Source organism: Rhinatrema bivittatum, chromosome 1 (assembly GCF_901001135.1).
Source record: "Rhinatrema bivittatum chromosome 1, aRhiBiv1.1, whole genome shotgun sequence".
NCBI lineage: Eukaryota > Metazoa > Chordata > Amphibia > Gymnophiona > Rhinatrematidae > Rhinatrema > Rhinatrema bivittatum.
Genome location: NC_042615.1, coordinates 293,437,820 through 293,462,863, shown reverse-complemented (window position 1 = coordinate 293,462,863; position 25,044 = coordinate 293,437,820). Strand labels below are relative to the sequence as shown.

At 42.9% G+C, this 25,044-nt stretch overlaps 1 protein-coding gene across 1 annotated transcript; it reads left to right on the top strand.

Moving 5' to 3' along the window:
- The first annotated feature begins 1,821 nt into the window (after positions 1–1,821).
- On the top strand, positions 1,822–24,624 carry LOC115080556 (collagen alpha-1(XXIII) chain-like). The gene is made up of 4 exons (XM_029584782.1): positions 1,822–1,916; positions 4,090–4,245; positions 8,456–8,572; positions 24,063–24,624. The coding sequence occupies exons 1-4, from the start codon at positions 1,874–1,876 to the stop codon at positions 24,506–24,508; spliced, it is 762 nt and encodes a 253-aa protein (XP_029440642.1). The 5' UTR covers positions 1,822–1,873; the 3' UTR covers positions 24,509–24,624.
- Positions 24,625–25,044: the final 420 nt, after the last annotated feature.

The following is a 25,044-nucleotide window of genomic DNA, read 5'->3' as shown; positions in this document are numbered from 1 at the left end:
GTAGCTGCTTCCCGCTGCCAGATAGACAGATAAATCAATATTTATCTAGATAAGTGGCAGTGGCCGTGGCTGCTACCATTTAACCAGATAAGTAAGTCCTGTGTGAGTGGCTGCAGCTGCCAGCACTTACCCAGAGAGTTTCTGACTGCTTTTTAAGCTTTTCATAAACTTTAAAACTATTTATTAGGGATGTGCAGAGCAAAATTTTATGTTCATATTTTTTATGTCCGAAAGGGGGTCCCACTTGCGGCCAATATGGACATAAAAAAAATCCAATGAGTTGGGTATATGTACATATGTGCAAAAAAAAAATTTAAACCCCCTCACCCTCCTTAATCCCCCCCCCCAGACTTACCACAACTCCCTGGTGATCGAGCGAGGAGTGAGGACGTCATTTCTGCAATCCTTGGCGAGAAGCATGTGACGTCGGTGGCACGTCGAGTGACGCGGCGTCACGTGATTCCCGGCTCGTTCGCGCCGGACGGCTCGTTCGGCCCAAAAAGAACTTTTGGCCAGCTTGGGGGGGCCTCCTGACCCCCCCAAGCTGGCCAAAAGTTCTTTTTGGGCCGAACGAGCCGTCCGGCGCGAACGAGCCGGGAATCATGTGGCGCCGCGTCACTCAGACGCGACGTCACGTGATTCCCGGCGAGTTCGCGCCGGACGGCTCGTTCGGCCCAAAAAGAACTTTTGGCCAGCTTGGGGGGGCCTCCTGACCCCCCCAAGCTGGCCAAAAGTTCTTTTTGGGCCGAACGAGCCGTCCGGCGCGAACTCGCCGGGAATCACGTGGCGCCGCGTCACTCAGACGCGACGTCACGTGATTCCCGGCAAGTTCGCGCCGGACGGCTCGTTCGGCCCAAAAAGAACTTTTGGCCAGCTTGGGGGGGCCTCCTGACACCCTCAAGCTGGCCAAAAGTTCTTTTTGGGCCGAACGAGCCGGGAATCACGTGACGCCGGCGTCACTCGACGTGCCGCCGACGTCACATGCTTCTCGCCAAGGATTGCAGAAATGGCATTCTCACTCCTCGCTCCATCACCAGGGAGTTGTGGTAAGTCGGGGGGGGGGGATTAAGGAGGGTGAGGGGGTTTATATTTTTATTTTGGCTCAACAATCGCGATTTCCCACATATCGAACATATCTATGTTCGATATGTGGGAAATCCGATCGTTTATGTCGAATCAATTTTTTAAGTAAAAAAAAAATATGAGTTGCGTTTTACTAATGCGGTCAATCCGAATGCACACCCCTACTATTTATTTCATAGTGCTGGAAAATTAACTTTCATCAGGAAAGGTATGCTGGCCGGATGCAGTCTTTCTGCATGGGGGAACAGGGGTGGAAGGGGTAATGCCATTGCTTAATGCCCTTATTTGCATGGAATTTCCATGCAACGGTATTAAGCAGTATTCCCTTTTGGAAACGCACATTTTCTGTGTGCAAAACTCCTTGCTGCATTGGCAATCAGTTTTGCCCTCAGAAAATGTACGTTGAAATGTGTGCAGAAAGGAATGTTTGACTGAATGCACCTTTCTGCACCAGCTTGCCAAGGAAGAGGGATCTCTAAAAAAACCTAATTTGTGTAAACAGGTTTCCATTGTTCTATGATTGGCATAGGAGGAGCTTTTGTAATTGATCCAGGCAATGCAGTGATTAGCTGATGTATTTTCCATGTATCCAGGAAGAAACCAACAATAGTGTTAGTTTTGAGAAAGGAAGGTAAATATGGACAACTGCCTGTTATGTCAAAAAAGATTAATAAAACTCCTCACAGAAAGAACCCATAAAAACGAGAGCCCTGTGAGCATCTCATGAGACTGAGCTGAAGAATTAGCAAGAGCAGAGTGAATCACTGAGGTGGTCTTCCAGGTCTGCAACATGCCATGCAAAGAAAAATGGGTAACATTCAAGGATTTAGGCAGTATGTTTTATTTTCTTTCAATATTTCCTTCATTCTTTGTTTCCGTTGTCCTCCTCTTCCTCTGTGCCTCATATTTTATTCCTCAGTTTCTTGTATCAGTTTTTTACCCCATGGTCTTTTAAAGTTTGCAAACATGCTTTCCCCATTGTTTTTGCTGCCTGTATGACCCCGACCGATTCATAGCTCCAGCACATTTCCATATCCCATCACAGCTGTTGAAACACATTTTTCAGTAAATTCAGTGTTTTCTACTTAAGTAAGTGGATCTGAAGTATATTTAAAGTCAAAATTAAAGATGGCCTGGGGTACCATTTTCAGGCTTGTGCACTGCTAAAAAGTAGAGAACTGAAGGCCCAGGTGGACAGCATTATTTTCTGTCTCTACAGATTTGCTGTTTACTTTGCTGCTTGAGGTGCAATTCAATTGGCTCAGACGGACAGCAGCAAAGGAGTATAATAAAGCTGATTAGCTTCTTGCAGGATGAAAAAGGGAAGGAGGGAGCATAGAAAGCATGGAGAAAGGGGGGGGGGTGAGAAAAGAGAGCTGCAGAAAGGCAAGAAAGATGAAAAATTATAATGGAAAGGAGGGAGAGAAGTGAGAACAAAGAAAAAAGAAGAAAGATCATGGGAAGAGAGTATGGGGAGAAAGATAAGCACAGGCAACAGGAAAAGAGCATGGGCAAAGAAAGAAAATGAAAGGTTCTTTCTGAGAATTCAATACTCTACTGCAAGTTTTTATAGAATTATTATTTATGATATATGTTATCTCTGATGCATCTCCTTGCATCCTTTTTTTCTCTTTCTAAATGTTATTGCAATCTTATAATTGTATCTTTAATTGCAATTGAAACCATTTTAGGGGAGCATTTTTGAAAAGATGCCAAGATGTTGTGGTTTTTGAGAGTTATCTTGTATTGTATTTTGATTTTCTGACCTTCTGTGGCCAAGAAAGTGGTAGGCAACTGCATGACCACATCTAGTGCAGATCTTTGACCAGGCACATGATGCTGCTTTGAGAGCAATACTTGACTCAGAGGCTGAAAGTGCAACCTTGGGGGAATTATCAGCAATGAAGTCCTTTACATTTTTTGAACGGGAGCCAACCTGGTGTCTTAGTGGGAATGTTGCATGCCGTCATATGGAACACTTGGTTAGGCTTCTGCTCCCTAGATCGATCAAGGCCGGGGATATAGCAGAAGCAGCTTTTACAGCCCCTAGGGGGAAAGAGTCTCAATCATCGCTTAACGGTGACATCTAAAGGCTAGACCTAGTATCCAATATTAGCTGGGTTCTGGAGGCAATTTCAGTTTGTGTTCCCTAGCGATGGACTATCTTTGGGGCTGATGCAATAAATTTTGCGGAAAGCGGGCGCTGACTTTTCAGCGCCCGCTTTCTTAGTGCGTGCATGGTGCCCGCAAGGGGGGTGCCATGAAATATGCAAATTAGGGAATCACTCTAGCAAGGAGGCGCTAGGGTCACTTGCGTGACCTTAGCGCCTCCTTGTTAACGCTAGCCCGTGGCGGCTGCTGGTTATAAAGACCGATGCCGATAAACTCGGCATAGGTTTTTATAACCGGCTGTCTGCCAGTAATGAAAACCGACGCCGTGTTTACCGGCGTCGGTCTTCATAACTCGGCGGGCTGCTGATGTTTATTTTTTTTTCTTGAAGAAGTACCGAAAAGCAGTTTTTTCTGCATGTGATGAGCGCTAACTTATTCACTCCACGTCGGATGTGTGTTAAATAGGTGCTAATCCCCCTATTGCATTAGGGGGAGGATTAGCGCCTATTTAACCCGCATCCGACAGTGGGTTCAACCGTGCACTACTGTGAGCACACTGTATTGCATCGGCCCCTTTGCAATGATTGTGTTGAGTTGGGAGGGTGATATAAAACACTGAAACATAGAACATGATGGTAGATAAAAGCCATTTAGCCCATGTGGTCTGTCCATCTGCCTCAGATAGTTTTGGATGAAAGTTCAGGGTGCCAGAGCCCAATAGAGGCAGTTCAAATTAAAGCCCAAATGAGCAGAAGGGAACTACTGAACCAAAACAAAATCCTCTCCCTACAAAAATAAAATCTCCAACAATTAAATATTTTTATTTTTCCTATGTTGTCTGTGAGTTTGAAGCCTGATAGTCTATGCTCAACTCATTTTTTTTTCTTGTTGAAGCTGCATGGATCTGGATTCTGTTTATAACTGTTGCTAAAATAGGAGAAGCAAGCCTACGCGCGAATCGACAACTATATCCTCCAGGGCCACCAGGCCCTCCAGGGCCACCAGGAATACCAGGAAATGATGGACTAAAAGGAGAGAAGGGGAGCCCTGGTAAGAAAGCAGTAGTTTTAATTTTTATGTTTAATTTATGAGGTTTGTGATTGGATCACCATCTAGATTTACTCTATATAGCAGAATCATAAGAACATAAGAAGTTGCCATACTGGGTCAGACCAAGGGTCCATTAAGCTCAGTGACCTATTTCCAGCAGTTGCCAATCCAGGATACAAATACCTGGCAAATTCCCATGCTACTAATACCAGTAATAAGCTGTGGCTATTACCTAAGTCAACTTAACTAATAGTATTTATTTTATTTAACTCTTTTCTATACCGGCATTAATGATTAGAATCATATCACATCGGTTTACAAGGAACAAGGGGGTTATAACTTTAACAGACCATTTAACAAGAAGCAAAGTTACAATAAACAAGGTGAAATGAACTTGGGAGCTGAGGTAGCCAGAAACAGAGAACAGAAGAGGTAAATAAAACTTAACAGACGGTGGATGGGGGGGTGCCTAGCTGCATATCTAGCAAGGTATGACTAGGTGGCACTTTGCAAGGTTCGGAAAGTTTAAGGGAAGGCTTGAAGGAATAGCCAGGTCTTGAGTTTTTTCTGAAATGTTAAAAGGAAGGGTTCCAGTTTGAGGTCTGGGGGCATGGCATTCCAAATGGCAGGTCCCGCTGTCGAGAATACCCGTTCTTTAGTGGCTGTATGACGTGTGGCTTTGGTTGAGGGGACTTGCAGGGTTCCTTTGTAAGCTTCTCTGATGGGTCTTGTAGAGGTGTGGAGTCTGAATGGGATCTGAAGTTCGAGCTGTAGCTGTTTGTGGATGGTTTTGTGGATTATGGTGAGGGACTTGTATAAGATTCTGTAATTTATTGGAAGCCAATGCAGGTTCCGGAGGATGGGTGTGATGTGTTCTCCGTGGTTGGTGTTAGTCAAGATTCTAGCCGCTGCGTTCTGGAGCATCTGTAGTGGTTTGGTGGTGGAGATGGGGAGACCAAGGAAGAGAGCGTTGCAGTAGTCTATCTTGGCAAAGAGCATGGTTTGGAGGACTGTCCTAAAATCATGGAAATGAAGTAGGTGTTTGAGCCTTTTCAGAACTTGTAGTTTATAAAAACAGTCCTTGGTTGTGTTGTTAATGGATTTCTTTAGGTTCAGACGGTTGTCGAGGATTACTCCGAGGTCTCTTACATGCGTGATCTGGGTGTTGGGGGGGGGGGGGGGGTAGTCTGTGAGGGTAGATCAGTGTGGTCGGAGGAGATGAGGAGGAGTTTGGTCTTGGAAGCATTAAGGACGAGGTTCAGACTGTTGAGAAGGCGGCTGATGGATTGAGGCAGTTTTCCCAGAAAATGAGTGTTTTTGAGAGGGATTCAGTTATGGGGATCAGAATCTGTACGTCGTCCGCGTAGAGATAATGTATTCATTTTAGGTTTGTTAGCAACTGGCAGAGGGGCAGGAAGTAAATATTGAAAAGGGTGGGTGACAGAGAGGAGCCTTGGGGTACGCCTAACGATGATTTGATGCTGGGTGATTATTTGTTGTTGATTCTGACTTTGAAACTTCTGTTGCTGAGGAAGGAGTCGAACCATCTGTGGACCGATCCTGATAAGCCGATGTCTGAGAGGCGATTTAGAAGGATGGAGTGGTTCACAGTGTCGAACGCAGCAGAGATGTCTAGAAGAACTAGTAGGAATGAGTGCCCTTTGTCTAGGCCCATGATTATGTGATCTGTGAGGGAGATAAGGAGGGTTTCCGTGCTGAATGATTTACGGAAGCCGTATTGAGATGGGTAGAGGATTTTGTGTTCTTCCAGGTAATCTGAGAGTTGAGTATTGACCAGTTTCTCCGTAAGTTTAGCAAGAAAAGGGAGATTAGAGATAGGGCGGAAATTGGAGAGTTCTCTTGTGTCTAGGTTTGGTTTCTTCAGAAGGGGTTTGAGGGAGGCTGTTTTTAGCCTGTCTGGGTAGATTCCTTGTGATAAAGAGCAGTTTATGATGTTGGCTAAAGGTCTGGAGATGGTGTCCGGAATAAGTAACAGTAGTTTTGTTGGAATGTGGTAGTTTATGGGCTTCTCCTCCAGGAGAAATCTTTATTAAACCTGGCTATTCTAACTGCCTTAACCACATTCTCTGGCAATGAATTCCAGAGCTTAATTGTGTGTTGAGTGATAAAGAATTGCCTCTGATTTGTTTTAAATGTACTTCTTGCTAACTTCATGTAGTGCCCTCTAGTCCTTGTATTATCTGGCATTCTGATATCAATTTTCTACTGAGCCAGCTTTCTCTCCCAGGTTTTGTTTCTGAGCATTACCCTAGGTTAGGAAAGTGGGATGGATGGGCTGTCTTAATTTACCAAAATTTTTTAAGGCTTTCTCTTGTTGAATTTGATCTCACTAGTTGCTGTGAAGGCAAGTTAACTCATGAGCTCTTTATGTGATATACTGTATAAACCATATGTGTCAGATGGGATTTACTTATTAGTTTTGGCTGAATGCTTTACTTCCCTCCGGTGTTTAATTTCTAGATAAAAAGGAAGTGGAACTCTGGAGGTGAGTGAGATCGGTGGAACTAGGGTCAGGTGTGAACTGTCTCTCTCGCACACTCACAAACCAGAATTAAAGCCATGTGGCTGCCCTTGTCTCATGGTAAACAGCTCCAACACATTCTGTTCTTCTCTGCCTCCTCTAAGGGATGGGGACTATTAATAATCCATCAACTACTGGCTCTGTTCTGTTTCCTCGAGCAAGCCAGAATTGATATACACTGCCGGCTCTGCTCTACTCTCTCGGGTCCTAGAAAAAAGGTGGCAGAATGCTGTTCTGGGTTGTTCTTTCAAAAATTAAGCCCTTGGTAATGGATACAAAAAGGATTTGAATTAAAACAAGATTAAAAGTCGTAAGTACTAGCACCATTCATCAAGACCAGGGTTGAAGTCTTGACAATTGGCACTAATGTTCACAAATTTCAAACTTGTGCTAATTCAAACTTTTTTTGTGTCTGTTCTTTGTTCTTCAAGTCTGCTTCAATATCATCCCTTCCCCTTCTGTTCCTTGCAATGCAGGAGAAGAGGTGCTTGGAAGGAGGAACCAGAGGGAAGGGGCTGGATTAGGGAGCAAAGTGGCTGTTCTTTTTTCTGTGTGCTCCAGGCTCACCCCTCCTCTTCTTTTCTCTGCAGACTGTCTTGAGGGGAGAGGCTGGAGCACAATATCCCTGCTGCCCTTCCTATTAAGCCTGAAAAGAAGTGGGGGAACTTTTGGGGGACTTTAACACCGATGTTGACAATGTCACCTATAGACTTCAAGAAGACTTTCTGGTCACCATGTCTTCTCTTGGGTTATTCCAGCTGGTAAAATCCCCCAGCCATGAGGCAGATTATATACTCGATCTTCTATTTGTACCAGAATCTATGAATCTTAGAGCCTGTGTCTGTGAGCTTCACATTCACCAATGATCTGGACTGATTATTTTTTTCATTTAGTTCAATCTAATGATTGACCTTTTTATGGTTTTTCATGTATCAGCTAGATGAGTGGTTCTTATCAGATTCTAATCAGAATCTTATCAGATTCTAATCAGATTTTCAAGATATCACAATGAATATGCAGGGCCAGTGCTAGCTATTTTGCTGCCCTGTTTTCTTCCAATTGCTCCCCTGGGAGCTCTGGGCCCATCTTTTCACTTTGGCCTCTATTTTGATGCTTACCTCGACAAGTGCCTACCTTATAGGATCATTCACTAAAGGAGGAGAAGTTGGGATGGGTATGGGTGGAGTCGGGGTGGAGAGGGAGGAGTCTGCGGTGTCTTCATCAACGTTATCGTCGGCAGTAGCACGCTGAATAGCACCACCTTTCACAATGGCGCTATTCGGTGCGAAAAGCTACAGCAAAGACACCACAGTGGTGCGAAGGCTGCGGGCTTTCGCAGGCCCGCTCCCCCCCCCCCACCCCCCATTTTCACTGGATTCATCATTCAGCAATGAATGATGAATCCAGGCCTTAGTTTTTTACTAACTACATTGGAAGCATCTTAAAACTTTGTTATTTAAAGAAGGATTTGTGTCAATGTAATGAAGAACACACTTTAGATACATTTTGTTCATTAATGTTACATTTTTTTTTATTGATTTTAAATTGATGTAATGTTTAATTGATTTAATTTATTGTTGTACTTCGCCCAGGCAGGCACTATTTTGATATCGGCAAAGGTAAATATTTAAGTAAATAAATAAATAAATAAATAATTACTTATTTCAGGAAATCCAGGGCTGCCAGGGCTGCCAGGGCTACCAGGGCCACAGGGAAAACAAGGCAACCCTGGCATTCAGGGACCCAGAGGTTTTCCAGGGTTGAATGGAATAAATGGTAATCCAGGTAAGATGTTTCAGCTCTTGAAGTAATTGGTATTATAGATGAGTATTGTTTACAAGTTGTCAGAATTCTGTAAATCTTAATTCATAAACTTAACTTGTGATATTGGAAATTCAGATATATTAATGCCTTTTAAATTATTTTGAAGCAAAGGCATGTACATTTTATTATCAGGAAACTGCAGAAAAGGTTTTTATTTTTAATTTATATTCTCTCTTTCAGCACTTCAAAGCAGATTACATTTAGGTACTGTAGGTATTTCCTTACCCTAGAGCAGTGGTTCTCAATCTTTTTTCTGTTGTGGCACATCTGATAGATAGTTCCCACATGCATGACACACTGAACACATGACAGTCACAAGGCTAACCCCACCCCCATTCCCCGACCCTCAGTAATGGGTATAAAGCAGAACTTACCATACCATACAAAAAAGATATTCTGGCATTATCTTAATAACAGCAACATAAACTCCCTCTACTACCAGGCGCAATAGCCCTACTTATAAAAAGACAGCAGTTCACCACCAGTGCATGAACTTTTGAAAATACACAAGTTCAACCTTCACCAACTACGGAAAGACCACAAATTGCAAATATGGAGACAGAAACTGGAAAGGAAACCCCAAAAGCCACTCTGCATGCAGTACAAACCTGGAGAAATGGAAACAGAAATATAGCACCTAACATTAGAGATGTGTATCGTGTGATCGATCGTCTTAACAATCGATTTCGGCTGGGGGGGGCAGGGAATTGGATCGTTGCGGTTTTGTTTTTTAAAATATCGTGTAAATCATAAATCGGGGGAGGGCGGGAAAACCAGCACGCTAAAACATCCCTAAAACCCACCCCGACCCTTTAAAATAAATCCCCCACCCTCCCGAACCCCCCCAAAATGTCTTAAATTACCTGGGGTCCAGTGGGGGTGTCCTGTTGTGATCTTCCACTCTCGGGCCATGAGTGCGTTGATAGAAAATGGCGCCGGCGCTACCTTTGCCCTGTCATATGACAGGGCAAAGGTAGCGCCGGCGCCATTTTGGTTCCTGTCCCCGATGTCACGAACGTAGAAGATCGCTCCCGGACCCCCGCTGGACCCCAGGGACTTTTGGCCAGCTTGGGGGGGCCTCCTGACCCCCACAAGACTTGCCAAAAGTCCAGCGGGGGTCTGGGAATGACCTCCTGCACTCGAATCGTGTTGCTGTAATGAAAAATGGCGCCGGCCATATGGCCGGCGCCATTTTGCCGTACGGCAATATGGCCATATGGCCGGCGCCATTTTTCATTACGGCAACACGATTCGAGTGCAGGAGGTCATTCCCGGACCCCCGCTGGACTTTTGGCAAGTCTTGTGGGGGTCAGGATGCCCCCCCAAACTGGCCAAAAGTCCCTGGGGGTCCAGCGGGGGTCCGGGAGCGATCTTCTATGCTCGTGACGTCGGTGACAGGAACCAAAATGGCACCGGCGCCATTTTCTATCAACGCACTCGTGGCCTGAGAGTGGAAGATCACAACGGGACCCCCCCCCCACTGGACCCCAGGTAATTTAAGACATTTTGGGGGGGTTCGGGAGGGTGGGGGATTTATTTTAAAGGGTCGGGGTGGGTTTTAGGGATATTTTAGTGTGCGGGTTTTCCCGCCCTTCCCCTCCCCTCCCCTCCCCCTTCCCCCGATTTATGATTTTTGACGATAAATCGGGGGAATTCCTATTAAATATCGCCTCTAACGATTTTTGACGATTTAAAATATATCGGACGATATTTTAAATCGTCAAAAAACGATTCACATCTCTACCTAACATAGTCCCAGGATCTGCAATAATGCACACAAACTAATCCGTACAAAGTTACACCTGCATTATGGCATGCAGTCAAATGGAACAACATTCCCTATGAAAATTCAACAGTACAAATATTAGATCAGGCCCTGAACACCAATGCCCCTCCAATTAGGAAAACAGAAAACGCCGACCTGCTATAAATTCCCACACAGAAAGAATTGTAAAACTATATGAATAAATGTTTCAAAACAGCTGATGAACAGAACATCATCTAACAATTAAAAACTCTTAAAAATTATTTAAAAATCTCCAAACACCAATAAAATATTTCAAAACAGCAGACACATCACATAATACCAATAATTAAAATGGCAGTCAATCAAGAAAAATAAACTTAAAAAGCCACCTTTACTTATCCTCTCTAGCAATTCTCCTACTCCTTTCCCTTGGAGGCCATACTAGAAAGAAACATCAGTAGCTGCTGAAGCTGTGCTAATGGTCCTCTTCCTTAGGGATCACAACCAGTCTCCTCTCTCTCAACACAAACACACCAGTCACAGCCTCAAGACCCTAAACACCAATACAGCTCCAATTAGGAAAACAGAAAAAGCCAAGCTGCTATAGATTCCCACACAGAAAGAATTGTAAAACTATATGAATAAATGCAACAATCATTTTCCCGACCAGACTCTCTTTCTCTTTCTCACACACACGCACACACGCACACACACATATTCCAGTCACCTCCCTGATCATACCAGTCACCTCCCTGATCAGTCTTTCTCACATATACACAAGTCACCTTTCTGATCAATCTCTCTCAGTCAGACAATGCTCTCTCTCTCTTACACACAGGCTTTCAATCACTCACATGCTATCTCTATTGCACTTACACACAAGCTCTCAATCATACAAGTGTTCTCTCTATCTCACTTATAAACAGGCTGTCAGTCACACACATGCCCCTTCTCTCTCTCACAGCCACAGCCAGCCAGAAATATGCTCCATCTCTCTCTTGCACACACACACAAACACACACACATAGAAGCACCCTCTCTCATTTATGGTGACACACAGAAGCACCCTCCATCTTTCACATGCATACCACACACACAATCACCCTCCCTGTCTCACATATACACCACACACACACACACACACACACACACACAGAAGCACCCTCCCTATCTCATATAAACACAACAACACACACACACACACAAGAACCCTCCCTGTCTCACATACACACACACACACAAGCGCACACACAGGTCCCTAACTGAACAGCTCGTCTTCGGCCCCATCTGCCTGGTCTCTGGCAGTGGCCAGCAGCTCCAATCTTCAGATCTTTGGCCCCGCTGGCCTGGTCTCTGGTGGCGGCCAGCAGCTCCAGTCTTTAGGTCTTCGGCCCTGTTGGCTTCTGGTAGCACACGACACACTGGTTGAAAATTGCTGCCATAGAGGGCTTACAATCTTAGGGTCTTATTTACTAAACAATTTTCCCATAGACACGGAATGGGAGAAAAAGCTTAGTAAATCAGGCCCTATGTTTGTACTTGAGGTAATAGAGGGTTAAGTGATTTGCCCAAGATTACAAGCAGCAGCAGGGGGATGTGAATTCTGGTTTCCCTCATGGGCAGCCTGCTGCTCTAACCATTAGGCTACTCCTCTATGATGTAAGAAAAGTGCAGAGATTTAGCCAATTTCATGTAGAAAGCTGAAAAGTACAAAGGAATTTCTATATGGATGCAACTGAGTTAACTTTATTCCATATTTCTTTACAACTTGTAAGCAGAAACTGATGCTGAAAAAAATCTGCTAAGAAAATAATTTAAAGTTTTGTAGGACAGCATATATGACTCACTTTTTACTGGTAAGTTAACTTCTTGGCTGCATTATAGGAAATATATCTACTGCCTGGCATTCCTGTGTCCAGTAGGATTATGTCCTATTGATTTGGGGCCTCTCTCATGCTTTATTTATTTATTTATTTTAAAACTTTTCTATATCGTCGTTAAGTTAATTTACCATCACAACAGTTTACAGAAAGTCACATTAAGAAAAAACTATAATTGGTATAGATTACAAATTATTCATGTGCCAAATTAGTACGGTAACATTTTAATAAGAAAAAACTATGTGTTAATTAAGGCTTATATGTCAGTTGAAAAACTGTCAAGTGGTTCAAATCTAGTGTTAATATGCAATTGGAGATATTAGAGGAACAAACCGATTACTTGGTGCGTCATTATCTTTCAACTGTTTTCCTCCTTCTCTTTGTCTTTATAAAAAGCTTGTTTAAAAAGCCAGGTTTTCAGACTAGTTTTAAATAGTTTCAAATTTCTCTGCAGCCTTATTTCAAGTGGCATAGAGTTCCATAGAACAGGTCCAGCCAGCGACAGTACTCTCTCCCTTACCTGAGTGAGGCGTGCTGATTTAACAGAAGGAATAGTTAGTAGAGCTTTATTGGCAGAACTAAGGTTTCTGTGTGGGACATGTACGCGCAGTGCTGTGTTAAGCCAGTCGGCCTTTTCATCATGGATTAGTTTATGAATTATACACAGTGCCTCATATTGTATTCTTTGTTCGATTGGGAGCCAGTGTAGTTCAGCAAATATACCTGTGATGTGGTCTCTTTTCTTTTTGTCTGTCAAAATTCTAGCAGCGGAATTTTGCAATATTTGGAATGGTCTAATAGTAACTTGAAGTAGTCCTAATAGCAGGGAGTTACAGTAGTCTGTGAGTTAGGGCCTAGTACAACTGGACAAGACCTGACTTGGAAGATGAGTCAAGGGGGCACCGAAGATGTAATAAAGTAGTGTGAGCCATGTGCTGCCAGCATCTTCCTCCTCCTTTCTGCCCACCCCTATGTTTGCAATCTATAAGGCCCAGCCTGTCCAGTTTGTGGGGGAAGGGGGAGGGAAAGAGCATCACAGGCAACCTGGAGAGCCTTCTCTCTTCACCCTCTCCTACACAAACTCCTCTACCCTTTCCTACACAAACTTTCCGGGTGGCTAATAGTGGCCCATTATGCCCCAACATGGGGGGCTGGAGCCATGCAGCCTGCAGGGGAGTGGAGCTTAAGTGCTGGAGTGAAGTTAATTTGGGCACCTATGACAACTGTTTCCCAGGGCACATGCTATCTGGTTCCTGGCTGTGGGGTTGTAGTATGCTACTGATAAGGGATTGAGTAAAATTAAAAAAGAGCAATAAAAAACATGCAAGGCAGCTGTCACATGGATCAGCCCTGGCACAATGGGCTCATACTGTATGAGAGAGAGAGGATGGGGGAGAGACCAATGGAGAAAGAGGGAGGATTGCATAAGAAAGAAAATAGAAAACAGAATTAACAGGATGGCAGAAAAAAGAAGAGAAGCAAAGGGATGGATCAGAAGTGATTATGAGGTAGGAAGAGAGACAGAAATATAGGGACAGCAGAATAGGTTCTGAGGAGTGGGCAGAGGAAATGGGAAAAGGTGGAGGAGGAAAGCCAAAGAAGTCAACAAATGGGATTCTGGGAAAGGGGACAGAGAGTGGAGAAGTGAAAGAAAAAGAAATAATCTCAGAAGGGAAAAAATAAATGAAAGAGCGTAGCAATGCGATGAAATCAGATGTGGAAAAATGCAATTAAGAAATAAAAATGAAGAAGACCAAAGAAGGAAGAACAGATTGACAAGACAGAAGAAAACCAGGATTGGGAATATATTTGTACTTTGCTGTAAAAAAATGCGTGCAGGGCATGGTAGTGTAAGAGGTGAGTCAGTGCCATTTTGGAAGCTGGAAGCAACAGGACAACTCTCCTACTAGTGATATGCATTCATTTAAAATGAAAGTGCAAACTGCGATGGATAAGGGTATTCTGTTTCATTTGGGAGCCCCCAAATGAAATGAACCTTATTCATTCATTTCGTTTTAAACAAATGCACCAGGCCTAGGTCTGGGCCTAAAGCCAGGGCCTTGCTTATGGCACAGGCAAGACCCAAAGCAAGAGTCATGGTATACCCTAGGTGAGGCTTCGGCTTCGGGCCTAGGCCGAAGTGCTGGCGTCATGCTCAGGCATAGTCCAAGGCCCAAAGCAAGGATTGTGGCCTAGGCCCGAGTGCGACTCCGGGATCTCGATGGGGGCCTAAAGCCAGGGCCTTGGCTGAGACCCCCCAAAATTAAAAAAACAAAAACAAAACCTTACCTGGTCCATCGGGTATCCTGATGCCGAGGCCCGACCTGGAGGCCAGATCCCGATGCCAGGGCCTTGGCTAGGCCGGGGCCCAGGCCCAGGCTCAGCCCAATACCATGCCCTGGAGGCTGGGGCCTAATGCAGAGGCCTAGTCCTGGACCAAGGCCTGATGCTGGGGTCTCGGCCAGGAGGCCAGGACCCCAGGCTTTGATGCTCCTCTTCACAATTCCTCCTTCCTGAAGCACAATGTCGGCATCAGTTGGGGTTGTGCTGGAGTTAACTCTGGCTCATTCACCCCAGTAGATGGCGCTATTTTGATGTATGGCAATTGAGTCATGTCGGGTTGCAACGTTGGACCTGTGCCCAGGCTCCGGCCTAGGCCTAGGCCTAGGCATCGGGCTTCAGACTAGACCAAAGTCTTGGCCTGTGCAAATCCAAGGCTTTGGCATAGTCCGAGTTGGCAGATCCCCACCTGACCTGGTATGTGGGGACTGGAGGGATCCTGACCCCAGCATTTTTATGGGAGGGTGGGAGAAAGGACTCTTTTTTAGTTTTTGGCCATTTTGCTTTTTTTTTTTTTAATTGCTTGATTCGTTATTTTCACATGAATGAAACGAATCAAGCAATCCACAAACTGAAATTTGTGGGAAAAAAAAATCCTGAAAATGAACCAAAAAGCAAAAACAATTTTTTTTCCCCTGCACATCCCTTTCACCTATCCCCATCAAACTTCTGGCATTGTCAGAGGGGGTGTCATGGACTAGAAGTAGAAACACAGCAGCTAATGGTCAGGACCAAGGCACTAGAACAGAATCAGGAGGCAGATGAATTGTCAGATAGGCAGGGTTGAGGCAGGCAGAGTTCATAGAACATCAGGAAACAGACCAAGATCAGGACAGGTGGAGTTTAAACACAGTCAAGAGACAAGCAAGAAGTTGGGACAGACAGCAGACTAGGCAGTGTCAAGGATTAGGCTGTGTTATAGGTGAAAGCAGCAGGAAGTAGCAATGCACAGGAACACAAAACCAAAACCTGTTGTTCAGGCATCAGCTCATAGGACCGAGTACCTTTTATAGGAAAGCAGTGATGATGTCAACAGGGTATGCCCTCAGGAAATCCTGTGCGCTGGGCCTATAAAACTTCTGAGTTGGTGAGGCCCCTTAGACAGAGCTGCAGGATGCATCAGACCATTTGGGCAGCAGAAACCCTGCTGGACTCAGTACCTTGAGATATGGAATGCTGACTGCTGTGCAGCACCCCGCAGTCGGCAGCACATTATAGGGGCTAAGTGTGAGAGTGCTGACAGTGAAACCTTCATCTGCCAATGGTTATTTGGGACTTGCTGGGAAGAAGCATTTAAATCTCAAGACAAAATTTAAAAATTTATATATTATTGGAGGGTTAAACTATTATTGGCTGTTTTTATTGCTGCTAGTTTTATGGTTAGTATTTGTTTGCCAGTGTTAGAATCGTTTTCTGGTTTTAAGGTTAGCATTTGCTTGCAAATGTTAGAATTGTTTTTGTTGTGGGAAAATACAATTTGATTCTCTGAGCTAGTAAAAGATATATTTTTTTCCAGTGTTTGAATTGTGAGTTTGCAAATTGATCTGAGAAAATGAGAGTACTGGTTCCTGGGCAACTGTTTACTAATTTGATTCCCATTCTTTCACCCACCCTGCCTCAATTTTTGATATATAGAGTATAATCCCCACTAGGAGGAAAGTCTTCAAAATAAGTCAATAGTCAATAGTAGAGAGCTCTAGGGACCTGTACTGTCACCACTGCTTTTTAACATATTTATGAATGGCCTTGAGATGGGAACAATGAATGAGGTTATCAAATTTGCTTATGATATGAAATTATTCAAAGTTGTTAAATTGCAAGAGGATTATGAGAAATTGCAAGAGGACCTTGTGAGATTGCGAGATTGGGAGAGCCATTATCCAAAGGCGAAAAGAATAGCGTTCAAGAAGAACAAAGGTTCTCAAAAAAAGAAGAACACAGGGAAGAATACTTGATGAAGCTGAGGGAGACAAAGAAAGAAATCAGGAAAGCAAAAGGTCCAAGCATAAGAAAGAATTGTTAAAGAGGTAAAGCGAGGTGACAAAACATTTTTCAGATATATCAATGAAAGGAGGAAGGCCCGAGGTGGTATGGTAAAATTGAAAGGAGACAAGGAGCAATGTATTGATAAAGATGATGAAATTGCAGAAATATTAAATGCTTCAGTTCGGTGTTTACTAAAGAAGACCCTGGAGAAGGGCTATAACTGGTTGACATGAGCATGAGTGGGAGTGGGCTAGATGTACCCCTGTTTACAGACAGAAGGTATGGGAAGAGCTAGAAAAAATGAATGTGGACAAGGCCATGGATCCAGATGGGGTACATCCCAGGATACTAAGGGCCTGATTTTAAAAAGCATTTACACAGGTAAAACAGGGTTTTACATGCGTTAAATGCACTTTACTCATGTAAGTGGACTTTTGAAAATTGCTACAATATATGCCATAGTATTCGCTGGTGTAAGTTCACTTTATGGTGCAAATAACTTTTGAAAATTCCTACAATAATATGTTACATTTGCATGTGCAACTCCTTCAAAAATTCCCCTGTAAGGGAGCTCAGAGATGCGCTAGTGGGTTCGCTGAAAGACCTGTTCAATAGATCCCTGGAAATGGGAGCAGTGCAGCAAGATTGGAGAAGAGAGGTTGACATCTTGCTTCATAAGGGTGGTAGCAGAAAAGAGGCTGGTTAGCCTCAGCTCAGTGATGGGAAAATTAATGGAGACTCTGCTGAAGGAAAGGATAGTGAACTATCTACTATCCGGTGGGTTTCTGGACCCAATGTAGTATGGACCCAATGTAGTATGGATTCACCAGAGGAAGTTCCTGTCAGACAAACCTGATTGCTTTTTTTTTTGATTGGGTGACTAGAGAATTGGATCAAGGAAGAGCGCTCAATGAGGTGAATTTTAAGGTCCGCATGCGGGTGCACATGTGTGTGCGTTTGCCGGCGTGTGCACATGGATGTGGTGATTTTATAACATATGCGTGTATATGGGTATATTCACACACGTGTTATGCATGCATGCATGTACATGTGTGCATGATTTTATATTGGCTTGAACATCTGTGCGCAAATGCCACCTCAAATGCAGCTACGTGCACCAACGCAATAGCCCTTTTTCCCAGTTTGCTCCCAGTTCATCCCAGTAAAAGAGAAGACTTCCTAATCCCCCTAGCTAACTTGCCTCCCTTTTACCATGTTGGCTCCGACCTTTAAAACCCTGCTGCATAGCCAATTTTTGATGGTTAAATGACTTACATCCGTAGCAGAAGTAAATGCGCATAAATACTTATATGCAAGCTTCATTTTACAGATTCAGACTACCCATGACTTGCCCATGCCCTGCCTATGCCCTACCCTTCCCCACCCTTTTTTTTGATTTTATGATTTGAGCACATAGTGGGAGATATATGCGTACCCACGTGGCACACACCACGCTGAGTCTACAAACATATCTCCTGGCTTTGGCGCATGTAGGGGTTTTAAAATCAACCAGAATGTGATTTACTTGGATTTCAGCAAAGCTTTTGATATGATCCCATATTGGAGGCTCATGAATAACAAGAAGCTTGGGTGTGGGCACCAAAGTAATGAAGTGGATTACTAACTGGTTGTCTGACAGAAGACAATGTGTAATGGTAAATGGAACCCGCTCTGACGAGAGAACAGTGCTGTGGAGTGCCTCAAGGATTGATTTTGGGATCGGTTCTGTTCAATAACTTCGTGAGTGAAATCGCAGAAGGATTAGAAAGAAAAGTTTGCATTTTTACAAATGATATTAAGATCTGCAACAGGATGAACATGCCTGAAGGAGTAGAGAAAATGAAAAGTGACTTTAAAAAACTTGAACACTGCTTGAAGATTTGGCAGTTGTAACTCAATGCCAAGAAGTTCAGAATCATGCATCTGGAGTGCAGTAATCCAAAAGAGCTGCATGTGATGGGGGTAAAAGACTATCATGCATTTAAGAACCTTGTGGTGATTGTGTCTAGAGATCTGAATGCAGTGAAGCAAAGTGTCAAGGCAGTAGATAAAGCCAGAAAGACGCTGGGCTGCATAGAGAGAGAGGTATAACTAGCAGGAAAAGGGAAGTGATAATGCTCTCACAGGGAAGTACTGTGTTCAGTTCTCTAAAAGGATTGAAACAAGATGGAATTGGTTCAGTGGAAGGCAACCAGAATGGTGTGGGATCTGTTTCAGAAGACCTACAAGGAAAGGCTGAAGAATCTAAATATGTATATCTTGGAAGAGAAGAGGTGCAGGGGAGATATGATGCAAACCATCAGATACCTGTCAGGTATTGACGTTGCACAAACCTCAAACCTTTTCCATTGGAAAAGAAATGGTAGAACTTGGGGTTCACAATATGACACTCCAGGGATGATAATTCAGTACAAATATCAGGAAATATTTCTTCAGAGAGGGTGGTAGATGCCTGGAACGCCCTTCCAGAAGAGGTGGGGAAGATGAGTACAGTAAATGAATTAAAAAAAGGCTTAGGACAAACTCTGCAGATCCCTAAAGGCTTGAGATTGAAAAAGAAGAAAGAGGTAGGATAACATTTTTGCTTGGGGGTAACTGCACGAAGTGGCAGTTACTACCCTTAGCACTTGTTTTGTGTGAGTCTCTCCTTGAGTCTCCCAGATTTTTCTTGTCCTCAATAGGTGAACTTTGGTGGATTTTTTCCCATTACGTATCACTGCTGCAGCCTCCGAAGGTGACCCCCATGAAAGGGGTTTACACATACGTATAATGATGTAACCCGTTCTGGATAGTTTACGATGAGATGGGTAAAATATCCAAATAAATAAATAAATAAATAAATATGAATTTAATGTTAGCTCAGCAAGATGGAAAAAAGTTGCTGATGGGCCTATTTTAGCCTGTGGGCTGTGGTTTTCTTCACCTCTTTTCTACTTGAACATTACTCCTATTACTCTTGTTACCTATTTCCCAGAGATGCATATGTAGCCTGGTCTAGTGACAGGCTCAAGGGTTTTTCTGTAGGCGGGAAACCGATTTTTCAAGCGCCTGCTGATAGGGACACTATAATTCAAATCAATGCCTACAGCGCCTGAATGTAACTTGCCTTGAGCTACCAAAGAAAAGGTGCAATCCAAATAAATAAATACATACATACTTTGTTCTGAAAAGCATTTTTGTACTTTCAAATTAAAGCAGGGGACCAACAAACTTTGAACGGTAACTACAGTCTTGACACATCTTATCCAAAAGCAATAGGAGGAAGGTGAAGAGCCTGAGAGCCTGGAACTGCTGGTGGAGTTGCTGCATCTCACACTCTCCAGTTTTATGGCTCAGTACTTTACCAGAGCTTCAGTAAGAAAAAAAAAAAAGTGCTACTTAGCTGGATTATTCAGAACTTATCTGGATAAGTGCAAGTTGCCGATTTTGACTTATGTAATTTATGTGCATTTACACCCCCCCCCCCCAATGTCTTGTTTTACAAGCATAAATGAGGAAATTTTCTAACATTCGTGTGGTAATGAAATTACCAGTTTTATGAATTAGTCTACCAGTTGCCCAGTGCAGCTACAGGAAAGCGATACTCTCCTCAATCTTCTGCCTCAACTCCCACCCATTTCACCAGACCCCTCGCCCACTCAGTATTTCACTTTTATGACGCTTACTACCACTTACTTCAGATATAAAGCGCATGTAAATAATCGCGAGTGAGGGGTGAGGGGGAGAGATTGGGTTGGGCAGTATATAGTTTTAATGTTTTTATATGTTTTAAATGTTTGAATTTTTGTTATTATGTTTTTTAATTTGTTGTAAAGCGCCTTGGACAGCTTTTGTAAGTCTGATAGTTGCGGTATAAATAATAAATGAAATTAAATGTACAGTGCTTATCACATGTGTAAATATTGGCCCCGTTCTGAATTCCCCTGGCCCCATTAATTTTTTTTTACGTGTACACATTTACTTATGTACCCTACTTACACATGTATGTTTTAGATTCATAAAATAGCATATTCGCAAGTATATGTTATTTACATGCACATAGAATATGCTGATTTTTATGTGCGCAGCTTTTGAAAATTCAACTTTAAGTGTTCTAAAACAATTATGGAGATTGGAAGGATTTGGGTTTCAATAAAAGTTCAGAATTTAATTGAGGAAGCATTGTACTATAATTTCCCAAATCTAGAACATTTGTTTAGAGCATTAAAATCATTCTTCCTAGTACATGGAGGAGGAATAGCCTACTGGTTAGAGCAGTGGACTATGAACCAGGAGACCAGGGTTCGAGTCCTGCTGTCACTCCTTGTGACCTTGGGCAAGTCACTTTACCCTACATTGCCTCAGGTACAAACTTAGATTGTAAGCCCTCTGGGGATAGAGAAATACCTACAGTACCTGAATGTAAAACCAGTGTGATATCTCAATTGAGATGAATGTTGGTATATAATAAATAAATACTCTGACCTGGAGATACTCCTGCCTTGGACAAGAATAAATATATTTGGATTTGAGATTTCCCAGAGGTGAATAAAAGGCATATATGTATTTGGAGAAATCATTGTTTGATTACAGATCTGTGAGTATTCAAAATTTTTCTGTAAACAAGCAGACCACCCATCATACATTTTGGTTACATCATTGCTGCTCAGAACTATTTGGATATTTCCAGAGCTTTGCAGAAATTCTTTTTGGAGCTGAAGTTTTCCTCCTACTCCTGAGATCCTGGTGCCATAAGCCTTCATTTAAAACTGCCTGGGGATTTTGCCTCCCTATTCTATATACCTCCTCTCCCTCCCCCTGACTCCTTCGAGATATGTAGTCTAGTCATTGCAGTGATAGAGATTGACTGGACCATTCAGTAGGGCTTTTTCCAGAATCCTGAAATCACGGATTTTAAATTCAACCATTAGGTTTCACCCTTGAGCAATGACCATGACTCTTCCTATCAGGGGATTATGAATGCTGCTTCTGCAGCAATGCCAGACCCAACCAATCCAATGCACAGAAGATCCTGCTTGGGGATCAAAACTAGTGAACACTGCACTGCCACTGAAACACTGGGCCAGCCCTCTTTTCCAGGAATTCTTGAAAAGTATCTCTGACCATGCACAGTAGTTTCTTTTGTCCTTCAACATGTTTGTTTTTTACAACAGAATTGAACAGGCTCACTTTTTCTTTGGAAAATAATCTTCCAAATGTGTTTTTCAGCTGTCTTCTAGTTTCATAGTTAGGGTTTTTCAGCATAGTATTTTTTCAGCATTTCCTGTCAGTGGATCTGATGTAGGCTTCAGCCCCTCAGGCATCCAGATCAGACTTTTGACTTCTTGAGTAATCTTTCTCTTCTGCAAAAATTTCTTTCTTTGGTTTCACCTTATCAAGTTTTCAAGCAATGGCTGACAAGAAGTCCATTGGCTTCCAGTTTTGCCCAAAAAGCAGGCAGAAAAGGTCTGTCATATATCATCACAACATATGCTACCAGTGTTTAGGGAATGAACATAATTCAACCCTGTGTGCCTTCTGCTCTAGAATGTCACCAAAGGCAATTAAGTTCCTTAAGATGAAACTCCAGACTTATCGTGAAAACTCAAAGAACAGTTGCAGCAAATTAACACCAAAGACAAAGTAAAAGCAGATGGACTACTGCTGATGATATGGAAGTGCAGAAGTGTGTATTCATCCAACACCAAACCCAAAGAACAGATCCAAGAAATAAGATTGCTTTAAGTTAGTTTACACTAAGCATTGGGTTCTACTTGTTCAGGTATGGAGCCAAAAGAGCACAGTACCAAGTGCCCAGCAAAGGGAAAGGAACATTGACATTGGTACACATCAATATACAACTCTTAGAGCAGAAGAATTCTGTGGCTGCAGTCTGACCCCCAAAATAGTTATTCCTGAATTCTAGCTGTATTTCCTATCCAGGCTTGGCATGGTCTCCAGAGGCCCAGCTTCAGGCTTTCCTTCAAGAAACTCCAAAGAAGGCCAGTTCACCAGCTGAGTCCCAGTGACTTTTTGAATCCACAATCTTCGAGGAATGCTTGAAGAAGAGAATCATGGAAACAGTTGCTCAGCATATGAAGAGTACAGAGTGACATGTGGTGATTAGCTCCACACCACTTGGAGCAAGTGACACTCTTGTTTCCTCTTCTTTGGCACCTAGCTCTTCAGTGCTGATATCAGACTTTTATTGCCAATAGTCTGATTCAATGCTAAGTGTGTTGAGTTAGAGATTAACAAGCTTGAAGAGAGAAGCTTCTTCAGCTCCTTGGCACTGACTGGCCCCAAGGAAGGTCATGAGAATAAACCTTCTTTGCCAAGAGGTAGTCAACTCAGGTGTCATTGCAAGCTCAGAAGTCACCTCTAGTTTTCATTACTAGGACCTCTGCCCTCCCTGAGGACCTTTTCTTCTCTCAGATTCTATGCAGGTTATGGCCAAGTCCATAGTAATTGAGTTGAAGGTCAGAGAACCAACAGCAACATTTTTTGATTTCCTGAAATCATGAATGCCCTTCAGGTGTTAGTGGCAATGTCCATCCTCCCATTCTACCAATATGATTCTCTTTATTTGAAAGAATTACTTGCCTTTCCAAATTAGAACTCAAGGTGACTTACAAATTCAGGTACAACTGATAGGTGCCTCCACAGAAGGGTTTTGCAAGGCTGCAACATGATCATTAATCCAAGAATTCATGTCCCTTTACTGCCTACGCACTGACTTCTGACACAGAAGCACCTTTGGGCAGTCTATTTTTTTTTTTTTTAGGATAGTTTTAAGGATTAGATCCTAACTCCAGCCACCCCTAAGCCCAGTTTTATAATTAAGAGTGGTCATCTTAAAAAAATTATGAAAAGGAAGTTTTAATTTATGAAAAACAAGTTGCTGCCTACTAATGGATTTGAGTTGATTCTTGTTCCTTTTGTATTTGAAGACAAACCTTAGCTAGGGAGGCCCACCTGTGTGATGAGTGATCTGCTTGTCTTCAGAGAATGCAAAGTTGCTTTTCTATAGCAAATGTTCTCCGAATTGAGCAGATCACCAGTCACATACAGTAGACCTTCCTGCCTCCCCTTTTTTAATTGATCTTCTTAGCTTAATGGCATAACTGGCACACTGCAGAACTGTGGGACCATGGGAACTACCATGCACATTTCAAAATGCTTTTCAAGACTTCCTGAAAGGCTCTGGAAATGCCCAATTGGTGCCAAGCAATGATAAAACAACCCACCTGTTTGACTGGTGATCCACTGCCTTCAGACAGCACCTGTTACAGGTAAGAGGCTTTGCTTTTTCCACTTTTCACGCTGTAGGGCGAAATTTATTTTGGGTAATTCAATCCCAGAATGTTTTGACAAATAACTAAAACTTTTTAAGTTATAGATGTTTATTGCAATGAAATCTTCTCAAAGTTCTCCTGTTCTTAAGACAGGTTGACTAAATCATTTTCTACGGTGCTAAAGATGTTGAGCAGTACCTAATTATTTTAATTATTTCTTCCAGGGGCCAAAGGACAAAAAGGTGAACAAGGTTTTAGGGGAGACCCGGGACCAAGAGGTCTTGATGGACTTCCAGGTCTTGATGGGAATCCAGGTTTAAAGGGAGATCCGGGTGAAAAAGGAGCTGACGGAATGAAAGGAGACAAAGGAGACAAAGGAGATAAAGGAGACAAAGGAGACAAAGGAGAAAAAGGAGATAAATGTGACAAATGTGAAAAGGGAGAGAAAGGAGAGAAAGGAGAGAAATGCGAGAAGGGCGGTGGGAGCAGCACAGCAGGTCCAAGCACGACAGGCAGCACCGTCAGTAAAGGGCAGCGATCCACCTACTGGACAACACCACCCTACAGCAGCAGCTCTGCACGCACAGGAACCACGCAAGCATCAACCACAACCAGGCAGGCATATACAGAGGTGCCAACCACCAAAGGAGCATTTCGGGGCACAACCTAACACGGTCCCAAAACAGCAGCAAGCTCGATTTCTACTTCATGAATCAATGGATTTCTGCTTCTCATCATTAGCAAAGTAATCATCATAACATACTTTACCCAGAAGACTTTTGAAGAGAGAGGCTTTTCCTATTTTTTTTTTTACATTCTTATAGAATTGCAAATCTCTACGTGCTTGGAAATAAATCTACAAAATCATCATTTATACCACACTGACATCAGTTCTGACCATATATGTTCAAAAAACTGCTTCACCTTTGTGTAACACCTGATCCAAACACTCACATAACACTGGTCTTATATTGGAAGAATCCAACACAATCAAGTGAAATGAACCATTCAACCAGACCTCATACACTTTAACCAGTGCTTGTTTGCACAGGATAAATACCACATATTTTGAAAAACTTATGTGTCGAGTGGTTCTAATCATTGGTCATTGGTTGTTAGGTTCAATACCATATTTTTCATTTTTTGCTTTTTATACTTTTGTGTTTTTTATTCCATACTGTGGAAAGTACTTGTCTTAAAAGACAT